General features: G+C 34.5%; 1 protein-coding gene across 4 annotated transcripts in view; it reads left to right on the top strand.

Annotated features, from left to right (window-relative positions):
- Positions 1 to 25,228, top strand: part of unc5ca (unc-5 netrin receptor Ca) — a 148,695-nt gene that overhangs the window by 111,453 nt on the left and 12,014 nt on the right. For 3 of the 4 annotated variants that reach the window (XM_058777217.1, XM_058777215.1, XM_058777216.1), the window contains 9 exons: positions 325 to 489; positions 3,849 to 3,905; positions 13,857 to 14,048; positions 17,731 to 18,087; positions 18,628 to 18,715; positions 19,824 to 19,992; positions 21,416 to 21,649; positions 22,474 to 22,620; positions 23,567 to 23,731. In XM_058777217.1, the coding sequence (XP_058633200.1) occupies positions 325 to 489; positions 3,849 to 3,905; positions 13,857 to 14,048; positions 17,731 to 18,087; positions 18,628 to 18,715; positions 19,824 to 19,992; positions 21,416 to 21,649; positions 22,474 to 22,620; positions 23,567 to 23,731 (1,574 nt within the window). The remainder of the gene's footprint in view (positions 1 to 324; positions 490 to 3,848; positions 3,906 to 13,856; positions 14,049 to 17,730; positions 18,088 to 18,627; positions 18,716 to 19,823; positions 19,993 to 21,415; positions 21,650 to 22,473; positions 22,621 to 23,566; positions 23,732 to 25,228) is intronic. The other variant, XM_058777218.1, reaches the window with a different exon arrangement.

Below are 25,228 nucleotides of genomic sequence, written 5' to 3'. Positions count from 1 at the left end.
GGATGCATCATCTTTTCTTTTCTTTTCTTTTTTTTTTTTTCCAGTTTAATTTCTGTGTGCCATATGCACAAGGTGGTCATTGATAGGGGCTTTGCGTGTGAAATGTTACTGATTAAACTGGTTACTATCAGGCTGCATTATATGGCTCATTAACATTTTTTAAAACTACCCTTGACTACCATATTAATGGACAAGGAAAAAAATAAAATGCTACAATATGGCCTCTTTAGTAAAAATAATCAATCTGCCTCATATCACAGCAGAAGCACTTCTTATTTTTTTCTGCTAATCTTTGTTGTTTCTGGTGTGTGTGTGTGTGTTTAGTTGACGGCGAGTGGGCCGACTGGAGCAAGTGGTCGGCGTGTAACACCGAGTGCACGCAGTGGAGGAAGAGAGAGTGTAACGCTCCTGCGCCTCAGAACGGAGGGAAGGACTGTGACGGAGTCACACTACAGTCACAGAACTGCACTGATGGACTCTGTCTACAAAGTGAGTGCACTTACACACACACACACACACACACAGTCAAGTCGGGATGAATTCCTTACAGTCAACATGATGTCAAAATCAAGCCTATTTACTTATAAGACATGTTCCTAGTCTTATGTTTCTGGTATTATCTGTTATTTTAGTATTTTTTATATACTAGTATTATAGTTTTTGTATTTTTTAATTACTGTAGCTTTTATTTTTACAATTTTAGGTTTTATTTTAATTCTAGTCAAGTTTTAGTAACTTTACTAACTTTATGCGTTGTCATTTTTATTAGCTTTTTTTTTTTTTTTAATCTATTAAGATATTTCAGTTTAAGTTTTAGTAACTTTAGTACTTCAACTTATTTTTTTTATTTAGTTAAAGGGGTGGTTGACTGTTTTTTTTCTAGGCTTGATTGTCTAACGTGTTAATGCTTATGTTAATGCTTCGTTTAAAAAAAAAAAACGCATTATTTTTCACATAATTTACCTTTATTCTACACCGCTCTGTCCCTTCTGTGATAAATGCCCCGATTATTTCCTGGTTTTAATAAGCCGCTCCCTCAGAAATACACAATCGGCTGAGATTGGTTAGCTGGCCTAAACTGCCAGTGTGCGTCTAAACATCCCACCCCTCACCTCATCGGCATGCGCTCCGGTTGTATTGTAAATAATGGCGTCATCTATATTGCTTATCAATTTGAGCCCGATTGAGTTGAGTTGCTTTAATTAAGTACAGCAACTGCACACGCGTCCATGTTTAACACTTGTCATAGCTACAGTATGTGAAAATAAGTGTATTCACTGAGCTTATGATCTGAATGAGAGAGAGAGAGAGAGAGATGCAGAGGAACAGTATTAAGAACCGCTGCTTTAGAACATTGATTTTGAAACTTGTGAATCCATTAGAATCGTTAGAAGACAGAATCCTGATTCATATATGAATAGATTTTTACATGCACCCCTAGTTTTCTCTTCCTCTTCTCTAAAGCAGCACAGCAAGGCCTCATCCCCTTCCTTACATGTTCCCGAGGGCGGGGTTTATCTGGGTTCGTGACGTATCAGACCCGGGAAGTAGCTCGTTGTAGTCCCTTACCAGCCGTTTTTGTAGGCATTAAACCGCCAGATTTTAAAAGACAATATATCTGTTTGCATTGAACTTTCAGCTTCGTAACTTTGCAGATATTGTTTATGCTCAAACAGCAACATTACACACAAACTAACGTTAAAAAAGTGAAATCGCAATCAACCACCCCTTTAACAAGGCAACATTTCCAATTGTTTAATTATATGCTATCATAGTAATTATACATTTTTAAATGATCTTTTATTTTTTTGTATTTTCAGTTTTTATTTGATTTTAATTTCAGTTAACTTGTAGTAAATGTATGTTTTTGTGATTTTCTTTAATTTATGTTATTTCAGTTTTTGTTTTAGTAATTTTAGTACTTAGTACAGTTAGTTGACAAGGAATTACAATTTTCATTTAAGTTGTTTTAAGTTTAAGTTTTTAATCATATTTATTTTTGTTCATAATAATTTCATTTCAATTAAAAGATTTTTTAAATAGTTTTAGGTTTTTCAATAACAATATTGTCGTGAATTATTCAAATTTGCATGTAATCAATGAAAAGATGTTTTTAGATTTTTTTCAGCTGACGTCACCCAGGCTATTTTATTTTATTTTATTTATTTATTTATTTATTTATTTATTTTTAAATTAATTTTAGCTGATGTTACCCAGGCCATGTGGGATATTGGTTATTAGCTCTGTCACCCTTGTTTTATTTGTTGCAGCCAGTAGTTTAATACTAGATAACATGGCAGCTCTGAAATATGTCACATTACAAAAGCTAAATTGATTGCAAATATTGTTTCTTGTTTACTTTAAAGCTTTTAGTTGATTTGTTTATTGCTCCTGTATGTAATGAGGCACATAAATGTGGCCTTTCATTTGTTTCAATCACTGTCACAGTGGACACACTACAAACTGGCGGTGAGAATCTTTAAGAAACTGACAGGTGACGTGAATGTATGTAATCAGGAACTATCAGCGTGGCAGTTTAATTTGTTTGCAGGTGTTTGGAGCAGTGAGCAGTGAGCAGTGATAAAGAGAGAGACAGGACGCGGATGTGAATCTCCTCTGTTTGCTGTTGTGTAATGGATCTCATGTCTGTCTCTCTCTCTCCCCGCAGGCACTTCCTCACTAAAGTTTCAACTTTAAAAGTTCTTCCCCTTAAAAGTTGAGCAGGCACAATCCATTTAACCCCACTCAACTCAGCTCTCCCAGCTCTCTGTCTTATTCTGAAACAAAACCTAGTGAACTGCTGCTTAGACAGCAGGAAGATTTGAGCACGTCCTAGCCAGGGATGAACCAGATAGAAACCAGCGTTACAAGCCATCTATCCCATGTCGATTTGAGTGCATTTAACATGTTCCTTTCAGTAATTTTGTTTAGTAATTTGTGGTTTGTTGTATTGTGAATTCTCAAATAGAGTTTGGAAGTCCAGCTGGTTTTAGCTAATTGATTTGTTTGGATGGCTTCTGAGCAGAAAGTCCCCTTGTATTTCAGATCTGTATTTGTTTTCTTATTTGTGGTGAAACATTTAGTTTATAATTATTATTTTATTTATTTATTTAGTTAGTTAGTTAGTTAGTTAGTTAGTTATTTTGCCAGATACTCTACCATTCAAAAGTTTGGGGTTGGTAAGATTTTGTAAAATCTTTGAAAGAAATCTCTTCTACTCACCAAAGGCTGCATTTATTTGATCAAAAATACAATAAAAACAGAATTTTCAGCATCATTACTCCAGTCTTCAGTGTCACATGGTCCTTCAGAAATCATTCTAATATGCTGATTTGCTGCTCAAGACACATTTCTTATTGTTATCAATTTTGACAACAGTCGTGCTGTTTAACATTGTTGTGGAAACCATTATAGATTTGTTTTTCAGGATGTTTTGATTAATAGAACGGCACTTATTTGAAACAGGAATGTCTTTACTGTATTTTTAGATTAATTTAGTGCATCCCTCATAAATAAAAGCATTCATTTCTCCCAAAAAAAAAAAATCTTATTGACCCCAATCTTTTGTATAGTGGTGTACATGGCAAAAAATACATTTAAAATAAAACCTTATCTTTGATAGCCTGACTTAGGCTTCAGTTTCAAACTAGTTTCCACAACTAAATAAATGTCACAATGATAGCTAAATGTTTACCTGATTACCATCTCACCCGGGGAGCCAGTTTCTCCTGCTCTCTCTACATTATATCTTCTGTTCAGACGTTTGGGTCTCACATCACCAAATCACATCTCGCTCTTTGTTTTACATTCCCATTATTTTGTCTAATGCCCCCTTCCTCTCTCTGAAGGTTCAGTATATCAGCTATCCGTTCAGCCTAAAGGAACGGGAGAGAAGGGGTTTACATGTGAGTGTCTATTTTGTCTTTCATTTTCTTGCTTTAGTTTTTCGGGTCGGGATCTGTTGTCTCACAGTATCTTCAGCTTTATATTCTTCCGCTTGCGCTCTGTTCCTCGCCGTCTGCGGGAGTGAAAGCATGCTGTCTGTTTGTCAGAGTCCTTTGATTTGCTGTTTTGCTTCGTGTTTTGCAGCACTTTATGTTCTGTGTGTTATTTCTCGACTCGCATCCACACATACGCATATGCTTTTGTCCCTTTCTCGCACTCTTTTCCACACACTGAGACGCAGAGCTGAATGGAAACCTGAACGTCTCTGGAGTAAAGTCAGGCTCGGCTGAAGTCTGTGTGCTGTTTGAAACGACAGAACTCTCTCTGGCCTCGCTGTATGACCTGTAGCAACTCCGTAATTCTCTTTAAAGACAACATGAAATGAAAATTGATCCCATTTACTTTCTTTAGAAATTTCCAGGGCCTTATTTTTTCACATCAGTTCAGGCAGTGCAAAATAAAAGAGAAAGATAATCAAGATGTTATTTGGCAGATAAGGCAGATGTTATTTGAACCCCAGTGCTAATAGGATTTGCAATTATATATAAATATATGGTGTGTGTGTGTGTGTGTGTGTGGGTAAGTATATATATAGACAGACAGACAGACAGACAGATAGATAGATAGACAGATAGATAGATAGATAGATAGATAGATAGATAGATAGATAGATAGATAGATAGATAGATAGATAGATAGATAGATAGATAGATAGATAGATAGATAGATAGATAGATAGATAGATAGATAGAATGAATTACAGTTTTTCTCTGTCGCTTTGGTGCATTTCTCGAATCATCCTTACTATTTGCAAAACAGTAAGTGCATTTCTCAAAACAACTCGTACAAATAGCAAAACACCATGGATTACCTGCAAAAGCCAGTCTCTTGCTCAAAATACTTAGTTCATCTCTCAAAAATAAATATCTGTGTCAATGAACATGTCAGTGCCATCAGGATGACAAGTCCTTGTGTCATTGTGTACGGACAAGACAGTCAAATTGCTTAGTCATGTTGTCAATATAACAGTGTTCTCTGGAAGGATGTTCTGATGTAAACTATTGCAACAGTTTGGATGAAGGTTACTGTATTGAAATGCAGTATGCTGCACTTTTCATGTATGCCATATATCCATTTCAAACGTACAAATTTACACTACTGTATGTGGGATATTGATTGAAAGACTGGATTAGATACAGTTTACTAGTGATCTGACAAAAATAGAAATTCCTTTTCTATATCATCATTGTGATATAGAAAAGAGAAAGAAATATGGGCACAAAGGTGATTTTTTTTTTTTTTTTTTTTTTGAAAGTCCATTGTCAGAATTTGTAACTCTAGTGTTGTCCTCTGTCTATATATGCTTTCCAATTGAAAGTCAAGATTCACTTTCATAGTTCATGGCAAATTTACAAAAGTCTAATAGAAATGTGTAGAACATATGCTTGACCATTTATGACAACTAGATCAACCATTTTGCATTTAATGACTTATACGATGAACTAATGACTTGAGGTTTTGAGGGGTAAGACTATAGCACAGAGAACTATATAATACATTTTGAGCAACATGACAATAGCAACTGATAATGTAGGAAATCGCAGACAAATGTACATAATAAATTGCATAAATGTACCAAAGCAATCACAACTTGTTCAAAAGAATGAGAAACTGATTTTATGATGTGCACAAGTGACTAGATGATGTGGAGGTTGAACAAGTAGTTTTGAGAATTTCATTTCTGATTCGAGAAATGCACCAAAGCGACTGAGAAAAACTGTAATTAATGAATGAAAGAATGATAGATAGATAGATAGATAGATAGATAGATAGATAGATAGATAGATAGATAGATAGATAGATAGATAGATAGATGGATGGATGGATGGATGGATGGATGGATAGATAGATAGATAGATAGATAGATGGACGAAAGAATGATAGATAGATAGATAGATAGGTAGATAGGTAGATAGATGGACTAATAGAATGATTGATTGATTGATTGATTGATTGATCTGTTGATCTGTTGATATTATCCAGCAACAACAAGGACGTTTTGTGACCATCTAATCAAATCCCGATGGATGAAATCATGTCCGCTGCAACATTTTCAGCTCAATATTCTGCGTCACGCTGTGGAAGTGAAATGCGTTGTGAATGGCGTTTCATGTCGTGTTTAATGTGAAGCGGCAGCCGCTGGGCAGACGGTAATCCGCGTGTTCGTTACTTCCCTCGGCCGCTGCATAACTCTGTTCTGGAGATAATACACTGATGAAGACTGTGTTGGCGTCTCCTCACGGCGCTTGCCTTTTAAGAGCGTCTGTACGTTTGACTTCAGATGAGCTTTGGCTTATTCTAGAGATTCTTCAGACTGGATTATAAGCTAAATGTTTGTTATGAACATGAAACCCTGAGAGATGAACCGAGGCGGATATCAAACAACATGATTCAGGCTTTCATTACAGGCCACCGCAGTGCTCTGTTCTTCATGAAAACAACTCATCAGTCAGAACATCAGTCAGTCTGCTTCTTGTCTGTGATTTGACTATATTTTACCGTCCTTTTATCTGCTTTGTTTTTATGTTGTCTTTCTGCTCTTCATGATGTGCTCACTTTTGAGAAAATGAAAGGCACTTTTCGTTCCAATTTTGAAGATAAACAGAGTCGAGTCGGTGCTGGTGGCCCAATGGTTATTAACCTGGCTGCTAATATGACGGTTACAGGTTCATTTCTAAAGCAGAGAGTAAAGGTCACAATAATAACCCATCTGTGCAGTCAGGGGTGAGATCACATAAAGGTCATGGCACTGATTTGGTGGTAATAGGAAAAAGCAAAGCAAATATAATTCTATTGTAATATTTCTTTTTTATTTGCAAAAAGCAATCATAGCTCAAATACATGTCTTGCATCATGTTACTGTAACAATGTAAATGTAGTTTCAAAAAATGTTTTTTATTTTAAAATATGGTTATGTTAATAATTAGAATTGAAATGGGTCGTCAACAGATTAGATGTGGCTTATCTTATTACTTTTTTAGTAGCTCAGCTGTTTTCAAAAATAGTGTGATTTTTTTTTTATGTATTATTTAAATTTTTAATTATTTTATTTAATTTTTTCATCTTGCAGCCACGTAAGCTACAGCAAATAACTTGAATGTCCTTGCTCTTGAATAGCACTGGGAAATCTGAAACAATATACCAAATCAGTTCATTCAGGCAGTTTGCTTCAAAAAAACTCATTCACTGAACTATTTAATTTAAGTAATTTCTCAATATTAGTCCTTCCAATGCATTTTATAACTTTTTATAATATAATTTCTTGATTTTTTAATTGCTTTTTTAGCTAAATACCAAATCACATAAATCATTGTCTTTTAATTTAGTTATATATTTATATAACTAAAAAACTTTAAATTACATTATGTAACAGAATATATGTTATATTTAGTGCAAATTTATATGATGTCACTACGTTTTTCAATTCAGTTATGTCAATTTTATTAATTTAATTCAGCACCAAATTTGCATGTCACTCTGGATAGTTTCAATGTAATTGTTTAACTAGATTAAACTGAGTACTTCATATAAGTGTTATTTTAGTATTATTGTGATACTGTTGTAGTTTGTTGTAGTATTAATTTTTATTTTAAAAATATAATAATATTTTGGATCAGGTTTTTATATATATATATATATATATGTGTGTGTGTGTGTGTGTGTGTTATCTATTTGAATTGTAATGTTTTAGTTATTTTGTTGTTCAGTTAACTTTTGTTTTATTTCAAGTGACACAAATGTTTGTTTTTTTCTTAATGGTTTTAATTTCCTTTTTAGTTTCAGTTAACTGTTATAGCCCTGGTTCATAGTTTAGCAAGCAGCATTTTTGATATAGCAACGCTGGAAACTTGTATGAACTTAGGCTTGAAATATATGCAAGAACAGTTTTAGCTACAAAATCTTCATGCATTGTTGAGTAAGCGTAACCAAAACACGTTAAATATGTACACAGTGCACTCAATGCATTGGCTAAGCTCTCGTGTTTGCGTATTTGTGAGTGTGTTTCAGGCTTAGCGCTTTATTTTAGGCCTGTACTTCTGTTAAACCGTCAGTGATGCTTCAGTGCTGTTAACTCTCTGTGTGTGTGTGTGTGTGTGTGTGTGTGTGTTTGAGGGGACAATGTTATCTCTTTTCTCCTGAAGCTGTATTATTTATTAAACATTTTCTGCAGTCTGCAGCCACGATCTGGCTCTCCCTCCCTCTTTCACTCGCGCTCATGTTCAAAGAAAACGTTTAATCTTCCAGATACATTTTAATGGCTGCGTTTAGTAGCTTGCCACTTTTATCATCAAAGCTCGTGTTAGAGCTTGTATGAGTGTTTCTCGGGTGAAATGAGTTAAATGACTCAAGGCATACGATGGCGAGAGTTAAAGAGGGACAGAACGCGGAGGAGATCGCTCTGATAAAACGTGGGCCTGCTTCATGTCGGAGCCGATGGGAAATGTTGTGCTACAAAGCACATTGATTTAGAAATGAGTCTGAAGCCTTTTCTGCCCGAGTCATCTGAACATATTGCTCATAAAGTCTTGGATAGGCTAACATTATTTTTACTCTTGTAAAATTAGTGCTCTGTTCTAAAACCTGCTGAGCTGCCTACACAGACAGCAGTTTAAGGAATCAAAAGCTGATCCTAAAAACTTTTTTTTTTGGTCAAATTGTAAGGTGGTATTGCATGTATCTTTGATGGAGCAAGCAATCCCAGAATGCATTGTGACCCCATGACATAAAAGATGATAAAATGTTGATTATAATTAATTTCTTTAACACGTTTCTTCTTGGAGAACTTGACTAGCTAACTAGCTTCTAATTAGTCTATATAATTCATTTACTGAAAGTTTTAGTCATTTTGTTGTGTATTTTTATTAATATTTATTTCATTTTTAAATATTTTAGTACATCAAGTTAAACTGAAATAAGTTTATATAGTTGAAATTAAATAAGTTTGTTTTTTATATTTTCAGTTAACATTTATTTAATTTCAAGTAACACATTTTTCGTATGGTTTATTTTTTAGTTTTTTAACTCTAATAATTTTGTTGTTTTACTGTGGCATTTATTAAAATGAGGTACTGTAGCACTATATTGTTCCCCTTGAATTAGTTGCTTCTGCTTATATAATTCTCATTTGTAAGTCACTTTGAATAAAAGCGTCTACTAAATGAAAACATGTAAATGTAAATAATTAATATAATGATATCAACCTAGTTCATCTAAAAAAAGGAGTGTACATCAAAGGAATAGCATTATTAATTTAATACTTTTTAATAATACTAAACAGTTTTTGCATTTCTATCCATCACTGATTAATTTTTAAAAGATTTATAGATAATTTAATGTTTTCAGTCCTTTTGACAGATAAAAGTAAGCAGTAAGTTTTTTAATATTAAAAGTTTGGGGTATTTTTTTTTTATGTCTCTTCTGCGGCATTTACTTGATCAAAAATGCAGTAAAAACTAATACTATGAAATCATTGAAATATTTGTTTTCTATTGTAATATATTTTAAAATGCTGTAATGCAAATCTGAATTTGAAGAATCATTACTCCAGTCTTCAGTGTCACATGATCCTTCAGAAATCATTCTAATATGCTGATTTGCTGCTCAGGAAACATTTCTGTTTATCAATGTTGAAAACAGTTACAATAAAATAACATCTTACTGACCCCAAACTTTTGAACAGTAATAAAAAATGGTATCAGTGTATGGATATATGGTCATTTCCAGAGTAATAATGTTCCGTTTTATATTAATAATGTGTTTCTTTTTGTAAGGTTACAAATGAAAGATACTGCACTCTGCTGAGAAAATGAGACTTAACTTTCTGTGTGTGTGTTATCAGTCTGAGTGTGTGCGCTCAGTAAAACCCCCGCGGATCGATGCCGAGGGAATCTGATCAGCAGAAGGCTCTTCCGCCCGCAGACTCATGGGTCGGACGGGTTGCCAGACGATCAAACTCCCTTCCCCTCATTAACCCCCCTCAGCATCTACACACTGTCCTTCCACTTTAATCACTTCCTTCATACAATCAATAGCGTTTATAAGTCAAGCATGCTCCTGCATAGAAACAACCTTTCTGACGCACATGCACACTCATGTATGCGTATTCAAACATGGATGTACGCGTGTCTACACACACAAACATGCTCAAAGGCATGATGAAACACTTTACAAGAAGGTCTTAGTAGTTAACTTTAGTTAATGTATTAAAGGAACAGTTCACCAAAAAATTTAAATTTGCTAATAATGTACTCGCCCTCAGGCCATCCAAGATGTTGATGAGTTTGGTTTTTCATCAGAACAGATTTGGAGAAATGTAGCATTACATCATTTGCTCAGCAATGGATGCTCTGCAGTGAATGGATGCCGTCAGAATGAGAGTCCAAACAGCTGATAAAAACATCACAATAATCCACACCACTCCAGTCCATCAGTTAACATCTTTGGCCAGAAGCGAAGATTTAAAGTTAAAAATGCCTTAATGATGGATTTGTTTCTTACAAACAAAGCTTTTCACTTCGCAAGACAATAATTGATGAACTGGAGTGGTGTGGATTATTATGATGTTTTTATCAGCTGTTTGAACTCTCATTCTGACGGCACCCATTCACTGCAGAGGATGCACTGCTGAGCAAGTGATGAAATGCTGCTTTTCGCCGAATCTGTTCCAGTGAAGAAACAAACTCATCTACATATGGATGGCCTGATGGTAAATTCAAATTTACATTAACTAACAATGACAATATGTTTCTGACTTTATTTATTAATCTTTATTGATGTTAATTAATAAAAATACAACTTTTGATTTTAATAATCTGTTAGATAATGATGAAATCAATACAAAGATTAATAAATGCTTTAAAAGATTTTTTTTCATCATTAGTTCATATTAACTAATGTAATTAATATTAACAAGTAGAACTTTATTGTAAACTTTAGTTTTTGTTTTTAAAGTCTTTTGTTAACTGTGATTTGGGTGGTAATTTGAGTTGCACATGACAAACATCAATACATGTACATAGAAATTAATAATTACGTGTATAGAAATTCCTTCAACAAAGTCAACTCTGCGTGAAAGTCATTGTATAATTTGTCCATTGCATATCACACACACACACACACAGAGAGAGAGAGAGAGAGATCAGCGCTTAATGGTTAATGAGAGAAATAACTAATGACAATCATGTTTGGTCACAGTCAGTAATCGAATAATATTAGTCATTAGGACACAGCTGTGATCAATTTTTACCACTAATTGTAAATTAATTATGGGTGTAAGCAAATCAATACTGCAGAGGAGAGATGATGCTGAGGTCACTGAGGAAAAACAAGGAAACAACATGAGAGATGATGAGAGGTCGTGTGTGTGGCGTTGTGTTCAGCGTGACCGCCTGCTGTGACACAGACTCCAGCGGCTGCTTTGAGTTTTACACCATAAACACACACACAAACAGAATAAGTTTTCCACTGTCAAAGTTTGTGAATTGCTGTGTAGACTAGTTATTTTACATTTACCAAGTCAAGCACTGTTATTATTGCTCATACAATTAGAATAAAGCTATTACCATAAATATTAAACTTTAATGTGTATTACAGACAAGAATAATTTCTCAAATAATGCGGTTCTGGCTACCGTCCACAACATTCTAACACAACTTGGACATTTTGCTCGACCAATTTCTTCAAAAAATTTACAGTTATCTATCTATCTATCTATTTTATGAACTATATATGTAAAGTGGGATATATGAAATATATACAATTTTATTTGTTTATATATATATATATATATATATATATATATTGAATCTGTGTGTGTGTGCGTGCGTGCGTGCGTGTGTGTGTGTGTGTGTGTGTGTGTGTGTGTGTATGCAAATTTAACTATATTATCGCACAGCTCTTTATTTAAAGTTGTATAAATAAGTATGTGCAACTTTTTAGCATCCGAGCAATATATACTATATATCAGCTGCTTGATCACTTGTATTGTATTGTATTATCTCCCAGCACTAATCTGCTAAATACAACTATAAAACATTAATATATTGATTTCCTGTAAAGCTGCTTTGAAACAGTGTGAAAAAGTGCTATTCAAATAAATTGACTTTAATATTTTAACTTCATTTTGGTGCCCTCTGCTGGTAAGGTGAATCGGTGTGGTCTAACCAATTGGCTTAAGTCTGTGAAGGATTGTGATGAATATTCATAACCCTGAGTCTAGTCTGTCTTTAAGACATGCTGCTGTTAATGTCAGCCTGATAAGTCAGATGTGTGAAGCATGAGTGGAGTTTTAATCTGTGTACCTTTGTTGCAGTCTCACTGCGACTAATGAGTGATGAGCGCCAGCGTGTGCTTTACACAGCCAATAGATACGGAAGAGGGGATTTAAGCACACACACACACTTTAAACATCAGAGACTGTGACGATTTTGGCTGCTTCTCTCTTTGATGTTTCAGAGGCGCAGCTTCATTTCGGCCCTGATCCCCTTTTAATCTCCACATAGACAAATTCAGAAACACACACACACAGACACACACACACACACACACACACACACACACACACGTAGAGAGAGAGAATCCTCAGGAAAAGAGGTCGGATGAACATGTCACTATTGTTCTCCTGCAGTCTGCTGAAGAATGAGGCTGATTTCCAGGAAGATGAGCAATATGGCATGTAATAATTTATAGCCTCATTAAATTAAAGGACTGGATTCTCTTCTCTCGCAGTCTGACTGTCTATTTTCAGGCTGTTTTTTCATCTTCCTGCAGTTGGAGGTCTAATTTTCTCTCTTACTGTGAAAACTCCTTCTAATGATTGATGCAGGGGGTTTATATACTGATTAATGCCGTAGTTTTAAAGGCCATTCTCAGACGTGACCTTTAACCCATACTGCTATAATGATTTGTCATTTGAAATGAAATACTGCAGTATGTGCTGTGTTAAAAATAGTAGCTGAAACAGTGTTATTTTAGTAGCACTGATATACTATTATAGTTTTTCTTAATATTTTAAAATAGATTAAATTATTATTATTATTATTTAGATATTTTAGAGATTATTTTAAATGTTAAGTTTTAGTCGTTTTTTATATTTTAAAAAATTGTGTTTAGATTTATTATTAAACATTTGTATGTTGATTTTTTTATTTTTTATTAGTTTTAGTTAAAGCAAATAAGTACGTAATAATATTTAGTATGTCTGCACTATACAGTATGTATACTGTGCACCGTATGCTATTTTTCATTATGCAAAAAATTGGAATTAATAAATTTTTTTATATATACTATTGCATTTTTGGTTTTTATTGTAACTTTAGTTTATGTTGTAATAATAGTAGTAGTAAGTTTTTAGATTTTTATTTATTTAATATTTATATTTTAATGCGTAATTTTCAGTACACATGTAATTGTTTTTTTTTTTTATTATTTATTTATTTTCTCATTTTCACAGGTTTTTTTTGTTCGTTTTTTTTAGTTGAAGTTTTTCTATCTTCATTCAGTATAAAATAGAGGCACACTGCACAGACTACTGTATCCCACAATGCAATGCGCTCAACTTCCATTACCTGTGTGATGACTCACATGTTAACAGCTCTTATTATAGCCTATCTGTTATTTGACTGGACTGCCTAAAGTTTGACACATAATTTAAAAATTTTTCTAAAATGCTGACTGGACGCTCCTTGCACCATGATGAGATCATGTGACAGTAATGTAACATACTAGTGTTATAAGCATTTCATAATGGAGTAACACCTACTGTTTCACTTACAGCAGGCAGTATACAGTATATACAGTATGTTCAGGCTAGAGTTCATTCTGACCGTGACCTGTGTTTGTCTGTCGTGCAGCTGCGCCGGGTGGAGACGAGGTGGCGCTGTACGTGGGTATCGTCATGGCGGTGGTCATGTGTCTGATCGTCTCTGCTATCGTGGCGCTGCTTGTGTACCGCAGAACTCATCGACGCTTTCACTCCGACATCATCGACTCGTCTGTGCTGAACGGAGGATTCCAGCCTGTCAGCATCAAACAAGCACGCTCAGGTGAGACTCAACCTTCACTAGTGGATCACTGTCCATTTCTGATTGGTGAGGGTTTTTTTTTTTTATTCAGAAAGGATGCATAAAATTGATTCAAAGTGACAGAAACGACAATAAAAGTTTTCTATTTCAAATAAACTTTCTATTCATCAAAGAATCCTGAAAAAAAAAAAAAATGTATCACAATTTCCAAAAAGATTTTAAGCAGCACAACTGTTTACATTGATAATAACCAGAAATGTTTCTTGAGCACCAAATCATCATATTAGAATGATTTCTGAAGGATCACGTGACACGAAGACTGGAGTAATGATGCTGAAAATTCAGCTTTGCATCGCAGGAATAAATTACATTTAAAATATATTACAATAGAAAATATTTCACAATATTACTGTTTTTACTGTATTTTTGATCGGCCTTGGTAAACATAAGAGACATATTTATTTATATATTTTAGATTAATATTAATTTTTAATATTGATTAAAAAAATTATATATATATATATATATATATATATATATGGTTTTGGAATTATCATCAGTATTTTACAATGACTGTATCAGCAGATTTTCTTTCTTCTGCAAAATGGAATGCAATAAAATACAATGAATTAGTTTTTATGTTGACCCCAGTGTTATTACTAGTGCTGGGCAACGATTAATCGCGATTAATCGCATCCAAAATAAAAATTTTGTGTACATAATATATGTATTATGTATATACTGTATAAAGACAGAAAATATTAGAAAATATTTACATGTATAGTTATATTCATATAATTTATATTATTATTAAATATATTTAATATATGAACATATCCTGTTTTTCTTAAATATATAATGCATGTGTGTGTGTGTATTTATATGTACATAATAAATATACAGAGTACACACACATATATATATACTGTATTATGTACATAAAAACTTTTATTTTGGATGCGATTAATCGTGATTAATCGTTGCCCAGCACTAGTTATTACAAATACTTTCTTTTGCGTCCTGCAGAGGAAAAGAAAGTCATACGGGTCTGGAATGACATGAAGGTGATGAAGTGTTGACTGAGTGAACTCACATTTTTTGAGTGAACTGTTCCTTTAATAACAAATGTAAAAATTTTGAACATTATTGTCTTTTGTCATATTGCTGTTTTTAGCAGATTGAAAGGGATTTTATGCATTGTAATCATGCAAATCACTATAACGCACATCCTTGAGTGGATTATTGCTTTAGTAAAACATTCAAATGCGCTATTCAGACACAATCTCTCTTACTGTGGCTCTCAGTCAATGCAACAGTTTCAGCAAGGAACTGTGGGAGTGTGTGTGTGTGTGTCACCGTAAGACACAAGAATGATTAAAATTCCAATCAAGTGGTGAACAGAATGGAAGGCAGTGTTCCGGTGTTAAATTGTGAGGTGTGTGTGTGTGTGTGTGTGAGGGAGAGAGAGAGACTCAGGTGACATTTCATCTGAGGAACATTAGAATGCCTGTCACTCTCCAACCTGAACAGGTTATCATTAATGAAGAATCGTCGTTCCACTCACTCTCGTATTGTCTCGCTTTTCCCCTCATTTTCCCGCTCGTTTTCTCTGTTAATTAAACATGAAGCGGGTTGTAGGTGTAAATGGCACCCTGTCAGGCCGAAAGCGCCGTGTGGAGACGCTACGGAGGACGTCGGTGAGTGAGTTGATAAATGCAGAGGTAGGGGATGTTTTGATGGTAAAGCCAGACGTTCACATCCGTCAGTTTTGCTCTGGTGAAGATCTCTCCCTGGTTTGGAAGTGTTTACTTCGGCAGGTGTGATGCAGTGCAGTGCAGTTTACACTGTCTCACCGATCACCGCGTGATGAATGACTTTAACGTGCGTGTCAGGAGTGTGAACGGGGCTCGTGGTGAGTAATGCTCACACCTGAGTAACCTGAGAGAGTGAGAGAGAGAGAGAGAGAGAGAGCGAGCGAGCTGGTGTGCGAAGTGACAGTCCTCTGTTTAGTCACTGTGGGAAGCTGAATGTTAATGAGCAATCAGTATGGAGATTACCAGCCGCTGGCTATAAGAGTCCTTTACAAGCTCACAAACACACGGTGATTTCATTTCAAAATAGCACACAACAGAAATACATACAAGGAGTAGGTCACCCAAAAAAGTCATTTACCCACCTTCATGCTGTTCCAAACCCGTATGACTTTCTGGAGCACAAAAAGGAGATGTTTCACAGAGTCGTCAAGCTGCTCGGTTACACGCTTTAGTAGCTGTTTACATCCAAATTATGCAAAATGATGTGGAAAATCACAAAAACAACTCATTTCGATCTCATGTGTTTAAAAATTGTTGCTTCTATGGAAATTGGATGCAAAATAGAAGTGAAAATGGATTTTGTAGCCACTGTGGCTTTTTTTAAATGTAATACTTTATTTGTGGTTAGAGTGTGTAGATGAAAAGCTCTGATGAAATTGGTTATTTCATGTGAAAATTATGGAAGCTTATTTACACCACAGGACTTTTCCCCCACAATTCTGAGTTTACATCTCACAGTGCTGTCTTCTTTTCTCACAATTCTGACTTCAGAATTAATAATCGTGAGAAAAAAAGTCAAAATTGCAAGATATAAACTGAGAATTACAAAATATAAAGCCAGAATTGTGAGAGGTGAAGTGAGAATTGTGAGATATAAACTCAAAATTGAGAAATAGTAAGACTTGTGATAAAAAGTCACAATTTTTTTATTTCATTTTATTATTTATTTTTATTTTTTAAGAAAAATTGCAAAAATCAATTGCAAGATGTTGCAAGATGAAAACAGATTTGCAATATGTTAATATCTTAATATTAAGAAGAAAACTAAGAAACAAGCTTCCATAGAAAATAACCGAATACGGTACGCCAATTTAAATATGAAGAATGATATTTGAGAGCTTTTGCAAAGGAGGGAATTGCCATAAATAATGTCTTAAAATGTGTTTTTCTTCCTCGCAGAACGTTAGCATGTGACTTTTAATACAGCACTCACAGAGTTGTATGGACTTCAGTACTTTATTGTGCTTTTATGCTGATTTGTTTAACCTTTGTTGTACTCAACAGGTGCAGATAATTTTGAATTTTGGAAGTACCTTGTTTATGTGAGATTTTAAAATCATTGTGGTTTTGCGCATACACTACTGTTCAAAAGTTTGGGGTCAGTATGATTCAAATCAATAAATAAAATAAAACATTAAATTTATCAAAAGTGACAATAGCAAAATTTATAATGCTACAAAATATATATATTTCATATACTGTAAATGCTCAATTGAAAAAATATATATTTTTTTTTTATCATATTTTGTTTCCACAACTGTTTTCAACATTGATAATAATAAAAAATGTTTCTTGAGCAACAAATCAGCATATTAGAATGATTTCTGAAGGATCATGTGACACTGAAGACTGGAGTAATGTTGCTGAAAATTCAGCTTTAATCACAGGAATAAATTACATTGTAAAATATATTCAAATAGAAAATAGTTATTTGAGATTGTAATGTAAATTAATGCAGCGTTCATGAGCATAAGAGACTGCTTTCAGAAAAATTAAATAATCTTGCCAACACAAACTTTGGGAGTGTGGTGTATTTAATAAGCCGACAGATCTGTCTTCAAATGTCATTAGTAATGTTTAATAGTAATTTCATGTGTGTGTTTTTGCAGCGGATTTGCTGGCCGCAACCCCTGATCTGTCCACAGCGGCGGCGCTGTATCGAGGTCCAGTATACGCCCTCCACGACATCTCTGACAAAATCCCCATGACCAGCTCCCCTCTGCTGGAGCCACTGCCGCTTCCCAACCTCAAGATCAAAGTCTACAACTCCTCCGGCACGGTGACCCCTCAGGAGGACATGACCTCTGACCTCTCCGCCACCCTGTCCCCCAAAGTCACCCACTCTCTTCTGGACAGTGACCCCATGACCCTGCGCAACCAGACGCTGGCACGCACACGGGACCCTACATGTACGGCATTAGGGTCGTTTAACTCGCTGGGAGGTCATCTGATCATACCCAACTCAGGTGAGAACGGACACACACAGCTTATTTGTGTATGATTTATGATGCACAATCACACACTCTGGTCCTCGCCGAGTGTCCAGCATATTTATGAATCGCCGTGTGATATAATTTATGATGATTAATTGATTGTGTTGATAGTCCTTCATTAGTCTAATTAAGGTGTATGCCTGTAACGGGTTTCGGTAAGATGCGATGGAAATGTCACATTCACAATCTCGCATTCGTGTGATGAGATGAACACGCTCAGTGACAGTGATGAATGAATCCAGAGGACGGCAGCTAATAATAATACTACTTCATGAACTGCAGAAATGACACACAGCACTCCACTGACATTATATGAAACACCATCCATCCATCTATCTATCTATCTATCTATCTATCTATCTATCAAGTATGTTCTGGTTGGCTGTGATTTTGTTGCTTCACAATCCTTTTCGTTTTCAGTGAGGACAGACAAATTAGTTGACACATGAAACTAGCTCAGCACAAGGTGTGCGGCTTCTCTCTGAATCAGTCTTTCTGTAATGTGTGTTTCAGGTGTGAGCTTGTTGGTTCCAGCCGGTGCGATTCCTCAAGGTCGCGTGTATGAGATGTTTGTGACTGTACAGAGGACAGAGAGCATGAGGTAAAACACACACACTAGGGCTGGGTAAAAAATATTGCTTTCTCAATTTTAATCGATTCTTAAATCGCAAGAATTGAATAGTCTAGCCTGTTTTCAGTCAATGAACAGAACGTTGTACACACCTCCTATCCAATAAATCGCAATAAGCTTTGTGAAGTCTCAGATTTCAAATTCTCACCATTTAACTGCAGTATTCAAACAATAAATGCCATTTTGGCACTGTTTAATGTGGAGTGACAGATCACTGTATAGCGCCTCAGTTCAAGAGACGTGGCAGCGGATGTGAACTGATCGTCTCCTCCAGTTACAGCCTGAAATAAACATGAATGAACATCTGAAAGTATGTTAAAAGAAAGAGTAACTTATCGAAGTCCTTATCCTGTCTCATGTAACCGCTCATTCAGTGTTTTAAATACGCAACTTTCTCAACTTGTCGTTTTAAGTTTATACAACAAAAATTTGAGAATCTCCCACAAAAACAAGTTGAGCAAACTCAAAAAACTGCTGAAGCTGATTGCCTTAAATTTTTAAGTTGGCTCAACTTTTCTTTTTTTTTTTTACAGTGCAGGTTGTTTGTTCTTCATAAATGTTTATAATAAAATTCATATCAAACATTTTATTGTTCAACTTGATGTATTATTAACTTGAAAATTTCAAACAGTTCTGGTTCCATTGTGTTACTGTAGCTTCTGCAGTGATTTCGGTGAGACCAGAAGCGGTGAAAAAAAAAGAAAAGTTGGCAAAAGCCTCAAAGGGATAGTTCACCCCAAAATGAACATTTTGTCATCATTTATCATTCGCCCTCAAGTTGGTCCAAACATGTACGAGTTTCTTTCTTCTGTTGATCACAAAAGAAGGTATTCTGAAGAACCAAACAGTTGCTGGTTGAAATTGACTTCCATGGTATTTTTTACTAAAAAAGGTAAAATACTATGGAAGTCAATGGCTGCCGTCAAATCTTTGGTGACCAGCATTCTTCAAAATATCTTCTTTTGTGTTCAACAGCAAAAAGAAAGTCATACAGGTTTGAACCAACTTGAGGGTGAGTAAATGACAGAATTGTTATTTTTGACTGAACTGTCCCTTTAAATGTGTCTGTCTCTCTCAGGCCAGCGGTCGGCAATGGGGAGGCCGTGCTCAGCACCGTGGTCAGCTGCGGTCCCGCGGGCGCCCTGTTGACCCGTCCCGTCATCCTCACTCTCCACCACTGCGCACACGCCCACTCCGACGACTGGCAAATCATCCTCAAGAGACACACGCAGCAGGACCAATGGGAGGTGAGGAATTTGAATATGGCCGAACGGGACAGCCAGTGGCTGAATGAAAGCGTGGCAGCGAGAGGAATCAGGTCAGGGAAACTCTGGAGATGAGCCGCTCCATTTCAATAAACTACTTATCCTGCAGAGAGAGGGAAACATGACTGGAAAATAAATGTAACTATCAGTGAAGGCAGGCAGGGTAAATTGGCCTGCTGTGCATGGCAGGGTTCTACAAATAGACAACACAAAATTCAATTATTGTAAGAGTGGAGCGGAGAAAAGGATGGGGCGTATTTATCAGGAGGAATCTGCTTCCTTTATCAGGGCCGGGATTCCCTCAGACACACACTCGCATTGTGTCTGTCTGTGTGTGTGTGTGTGTGTGTGTGTGTGTGCAGGAGAGACCAAATGTCCTGAAGAACCTGCTTGTGGGGATATATATCTCATAAAACCTGTCAAAAACATACCCTGGTCATATTTCACTCCAAAATCAAAAGAAGAAATAAGAAATTACTTTTTCCAAGACAATGAAACCTATTTTTAGGACTTTTAAAAGTGTTTGCTTTTTCATGTTATTTTTTATGATAATTAAGAACAACCCTCACCCCAAAAAATGACTGTAACCAAAAAAATTAATCAAACAGTATTTATGTAATTTGAACAGTATTTTTTTTACATCCAATATCAATTGCAATATCAATTTTACAATTGCATCATTGTAATATGGGTTGTACCGCTATTAATTAATTAATTTAGATTTTAAAAAATTGTTGTATTAAAGGGATTTTGTACAGTAATTTTTACATTCATAATAATAGCAATGTCAATTCAGGAGTAAAAATGTGCTTTAATTGTCATGAAAATAATGTAAACAAATGAAACAAATGTAAGAATTAAAAAATATATATATATAATGTTTTTTAGAATTATATAAAATAATGTTATTATTTTATTCATTTATCATTCATTCACTTATTTTATTCTTATTTTAATCATTAAATTGGAATATAAAATTAAATATTAGTACTAAAATTATTTTTTATATTAAAATGATAATGATGAGGAAAAAGTACATTTAGTGGTGAATGTCATTGTAGTTTAATAATAATAATTAAAAATGTAATGTTATTTAATATAATAACATTATATTATTATTATTATTTGATATTTGTTTGTCGGTTGTCTGTGTTATTCTTTGTATTTGTTACTTATGCATCACTGCAGCTTTTAAATCCTAGAAATATTTCAGTGGAATAGGGCAATAAAGCATGAAATAACTTAAAAATAATAAGATTAATCACGCAAATTATTCACAATTCAAGTCCCACCAGGGTACAAATATATATTCAAGTTTATAATGTAAGTGTGTGAGAGATGAGTTTAACCCTGCACCTGTCATGATGAGCCGCTCATGTAAGCGATGCATGTGTTCTGTGCGCAGGACGTGGTCGTTGTTGGAGAGGAGAACTTCACTACTTCCTGTTACGTGCAGCTGGGGGAGGAGGCGTGTCACATCCTGACCGAGACTCTCGGATCCTACTGTCTGATTGGCCAGAGCATCTGTCCGTCAGCGGCTAAGCGAGTCAAACTGGCCGTGTTTGGTCCTGTAGTCACAGCAGGTGTAGACTATCACATCCGAGTGTACTGCCTCGACGACACACAGGACACACTCAAAGTGCGTAACAGCTTTCAAGCCCAATTAAAAATAGTCAATTAAGATTTTCATAATCAGTTTCCGCCTTCTCTGACACAGGCTGTTTTATGCCATCGTATCTTAATTTGACTAACTTCTATATTGTATGTAAATGAGCACTGTTATGATTGACTAACTGTAATTTAGGTTAAGTAATGTCAGGGACTAGACCTAACTGAGGAATAACTCAGTTAATAATGAGTTTGCTCAATAAATTACATTTGAATGAAAATGTAGTTTTAATATTAATATGTTTACATTATTTTAATCTGCTTTAATATTTGAATTAAAATGATTCATAAATTCATTTCAGATGTTATGATTACTTCATATGATTTTTATATAAATTGTTGTTATTATTATATAAATATAATTATTAATGTAATATTTTAAATATATACAGATTTAAATATATTTTTATTTTAATATTTTAATTTAAGTGATTTAATAATTTAATATAATACAACATTTAATATAATGTAGTATTATTACTTAATTCTTATATAATTTATTATTATTAATATATACAGACTTCAGTATTGATAGTTTGTTTTATATATTTTAAATATTTGGTCATTTAATACACGGTAACACAATATTTAATATAAAGTATTTTAATATCACTTCATTTTATATATTTTGTTGTTGTTGTTGTTAATATTATGCATCTAACTTATATACTATGTATGAAGAAATTTTGGGTCAAACTCTCATTTTAAAAGATAATAAGAGCCGTGTGAAATGTGACTGTATGATTGTATTATAAATGGTGCAGCACTGTTGACTGTATGTGTTTTTGTGGACAGGAGGTGCTGCAGATAGAAAAACAGATCGGCGGAAAACTGCTGGATGAACCAAAGTCTCTGAACTTCAGTTACAGCAACCACAACCTGAGACTGTCAATACATGACATTCACTCGCAGTGGAAGAGCAAACTACTCACCAAATATCAGGTGAAGACAACAGCAAAAAAGCCCAATGAATACAGATGAGTCTTCAGACAGGATTTAAAAACGTCAGGAGATGGAGAAGATCTCCTGTCCCGAGGCGGGTTACTCCATAACCTTGTATCAGAGAAAGAAAAAGTCTGTTGAAACTTCAACTGAGAGCGTGGTGTTTGAAGAAGGACCTGAGAGAGAGTTAACATGAAGCTAAAACCATTTACAGCTTTAATCATGCATTCACAATGCCCTATAATACAACACACTGTCAATTCTGTGTCTTTCTATATAATTGTGGCCACATTCACAATGTATTATATTATGTTTCAAGCAAGATACTTTATCAGTGCATTAGGGAAGTAGTTTGAAATTGTTAGAAGAAAACCTGGAAAGTGCCTTGAGATAAACACATTATAGACGAGTGCATGGGGTAAACATGATAGAACTGACTCTGAACCAGTGACTAGATCTAGAGGAAGAATGAGACTTAATGAGGTTTTTTTTTTAAATGTTTTTTATTTTATTTTATTGTATTTATTTATTTTTTATATTTTAATTTGAACGATTAAGTAATGTAATAACAATTTAATATTTCATAATATTTAATATTTCTTAATATTAATATTTATGCACATAATTTATATATACACAAACTTCAATAATAATATTTATTAATTATTTTTATTTTAATAATTTAATTCAATTTAATTAAGTAATTTAATGTAATATTTAATATAAAATGATTTACTATTTTTAAATTTATATACACACATATTGTAAATTAGTTTATATTAATACATAATAATTGTTCATTATTTTTACTTCAATATTTTCATTTGAATTATTAAATAATTTAATATAACATTTAATATAAGATGATTTAATACAATTTTATTTATTATTATTATTATGAATTCTGAACAGACGTCAGGTAAAGTGTGTGTCTGTGTCCGTGCAGGAGCTGTCTTTCTCTCAGGTGTGGAGTGGATCGGTGCGCCGGCTGCATTGCTCGTTTGCTCTGGAGCGTCAGAGCGTGAGTGTGTGTGAGCTGTGCTGCAAGCTGTGCGTCAGACAGGTGGAGGGAGAAGGTCAGATCTTCCAGCTCTACACCACCCTGAGCGAGGTACAGTAACACGCCCTCTCTCGCTCTCTGCTGTCCCGCTCAGACATCTTTAGGTGCTTGATATTTGCTCAGAATGAAAACACACACTCTGCGATGCCTCCATCCCTCTCGCGCGTAATGAATTCCTTCTGTGAATTCTTTAATATTATTTCCAAGCTTCATTCTGGAATAGGGTGACCAGATGTTCCCGTACAGCAGGTTCAAAAATACATTGCAAAAAAGCCCGACCATACAGTAACCCGCTGGTTATCGGAGCAATCGTATAGTGACTATAAATAGCAATTTTATGCTATATATATATATATATATATATATATATGCAAATAGCAGCAGATCAAAACACTATTATAACAAAATTATGACTTTACAAAAACACATTACCAAAATAAAAATATGAATATGAGAACATATGATAAGCAAAACTGTACTTAACAAATATTTGTACATTTGTTTACAGTATTTAACATTTTCATTTTCATAAACTGAGTATACACTAATTGCAACTTTACAAATGTTGTTTTATGTTTATACTTTTGGAAACGTATCTTTCCTATTCCTAATTATGCTTATTATTATGCTTATTCGGCTCATTTTGAAAATTATAATTATGTTGCCTAATTAAAGCTAGTGAGATAGGATAGTGAGAGTAATTTCCAAGCACAAACATAAAAAATTAAATAAATCAATAAATAAAAGTTGGGAAAATGAATACATTAAATACAGCTACAAACAGGAAATGTTAAAAATATGTTAAATCCAGTTTTATTTTGATAATATTTTTTTTTTATTATAAATTTTTTTGAACTGCTTCTTGCTATTTACCATGATTACTATTAACTATTTTCATACTGTGATTTTTGGTGAATTGTATTAAAACTAGATCAAAATCAAAACTGAAATAATCAAACTAAGCATCATCATATTTATATTAATAGAACAGGGAACCCACAACATTTGAAAAACAAAAACATTAAAGATATATTGACCCTGTTTTTTTATTCAAAGGAAAAAAAGATTTCAATGATATTTTGACCACTCAAACAGGAATATCCCTGGTTTCAATTTCCGAAATCTGGTCAACTTCTGAGAATAGAATTCTGGGATACTGTCTAGTTAGGCAGCTCACTAGAGTTTGTAAGGGCTCTGCGCTCTCCATCAGCTGTCTTCCTTCAGTTCCCATGTGTTTGCGTCTCTGGAGAAGAGGCTGTTTCTGTTTAATCTGTGAGAAGAGCTTCAGCTACTCTTAACACCCTCACTCGTCTGTCTATACATCACAAAGGGTTTTCACCGAACCGCTGTGTTTCTCTCTCTCCGCCGCTCCTGGGCTATAATCAATGTGTCTAATTAAGAACAGCACAGATTCGTTAACACTATAGATGGATGCGTTGCGATGAATTGAGTCTTTCTGGGCTGCGAAGCGCATCTGTCTGACTGATGTTCAGCCTCTTCAGGGACTGTTTTCAGTGCACTTGTCATTTCATACTAGTAAAAATAGAC

The sequence above is a fragment of the Onychostoma macrolepis genome, chromosome 05 (assembly GCF_012432095.1).
Source record: "Onychostoma macrolepis isolate SWU-2019 chromosome 05, ASM1243209v1, whole genome shotgun sequence".
Classification (NCBI taxonomy): Eukaryota; Metazoa; Chordata; class Actinopteri; order Cypriniformes; family Cyprinidae; genus Onychostoma; species Onychostoma macrolepis.
This window is presented reverse-complemented; position numbering and strand designations above follow the sequence as displayed.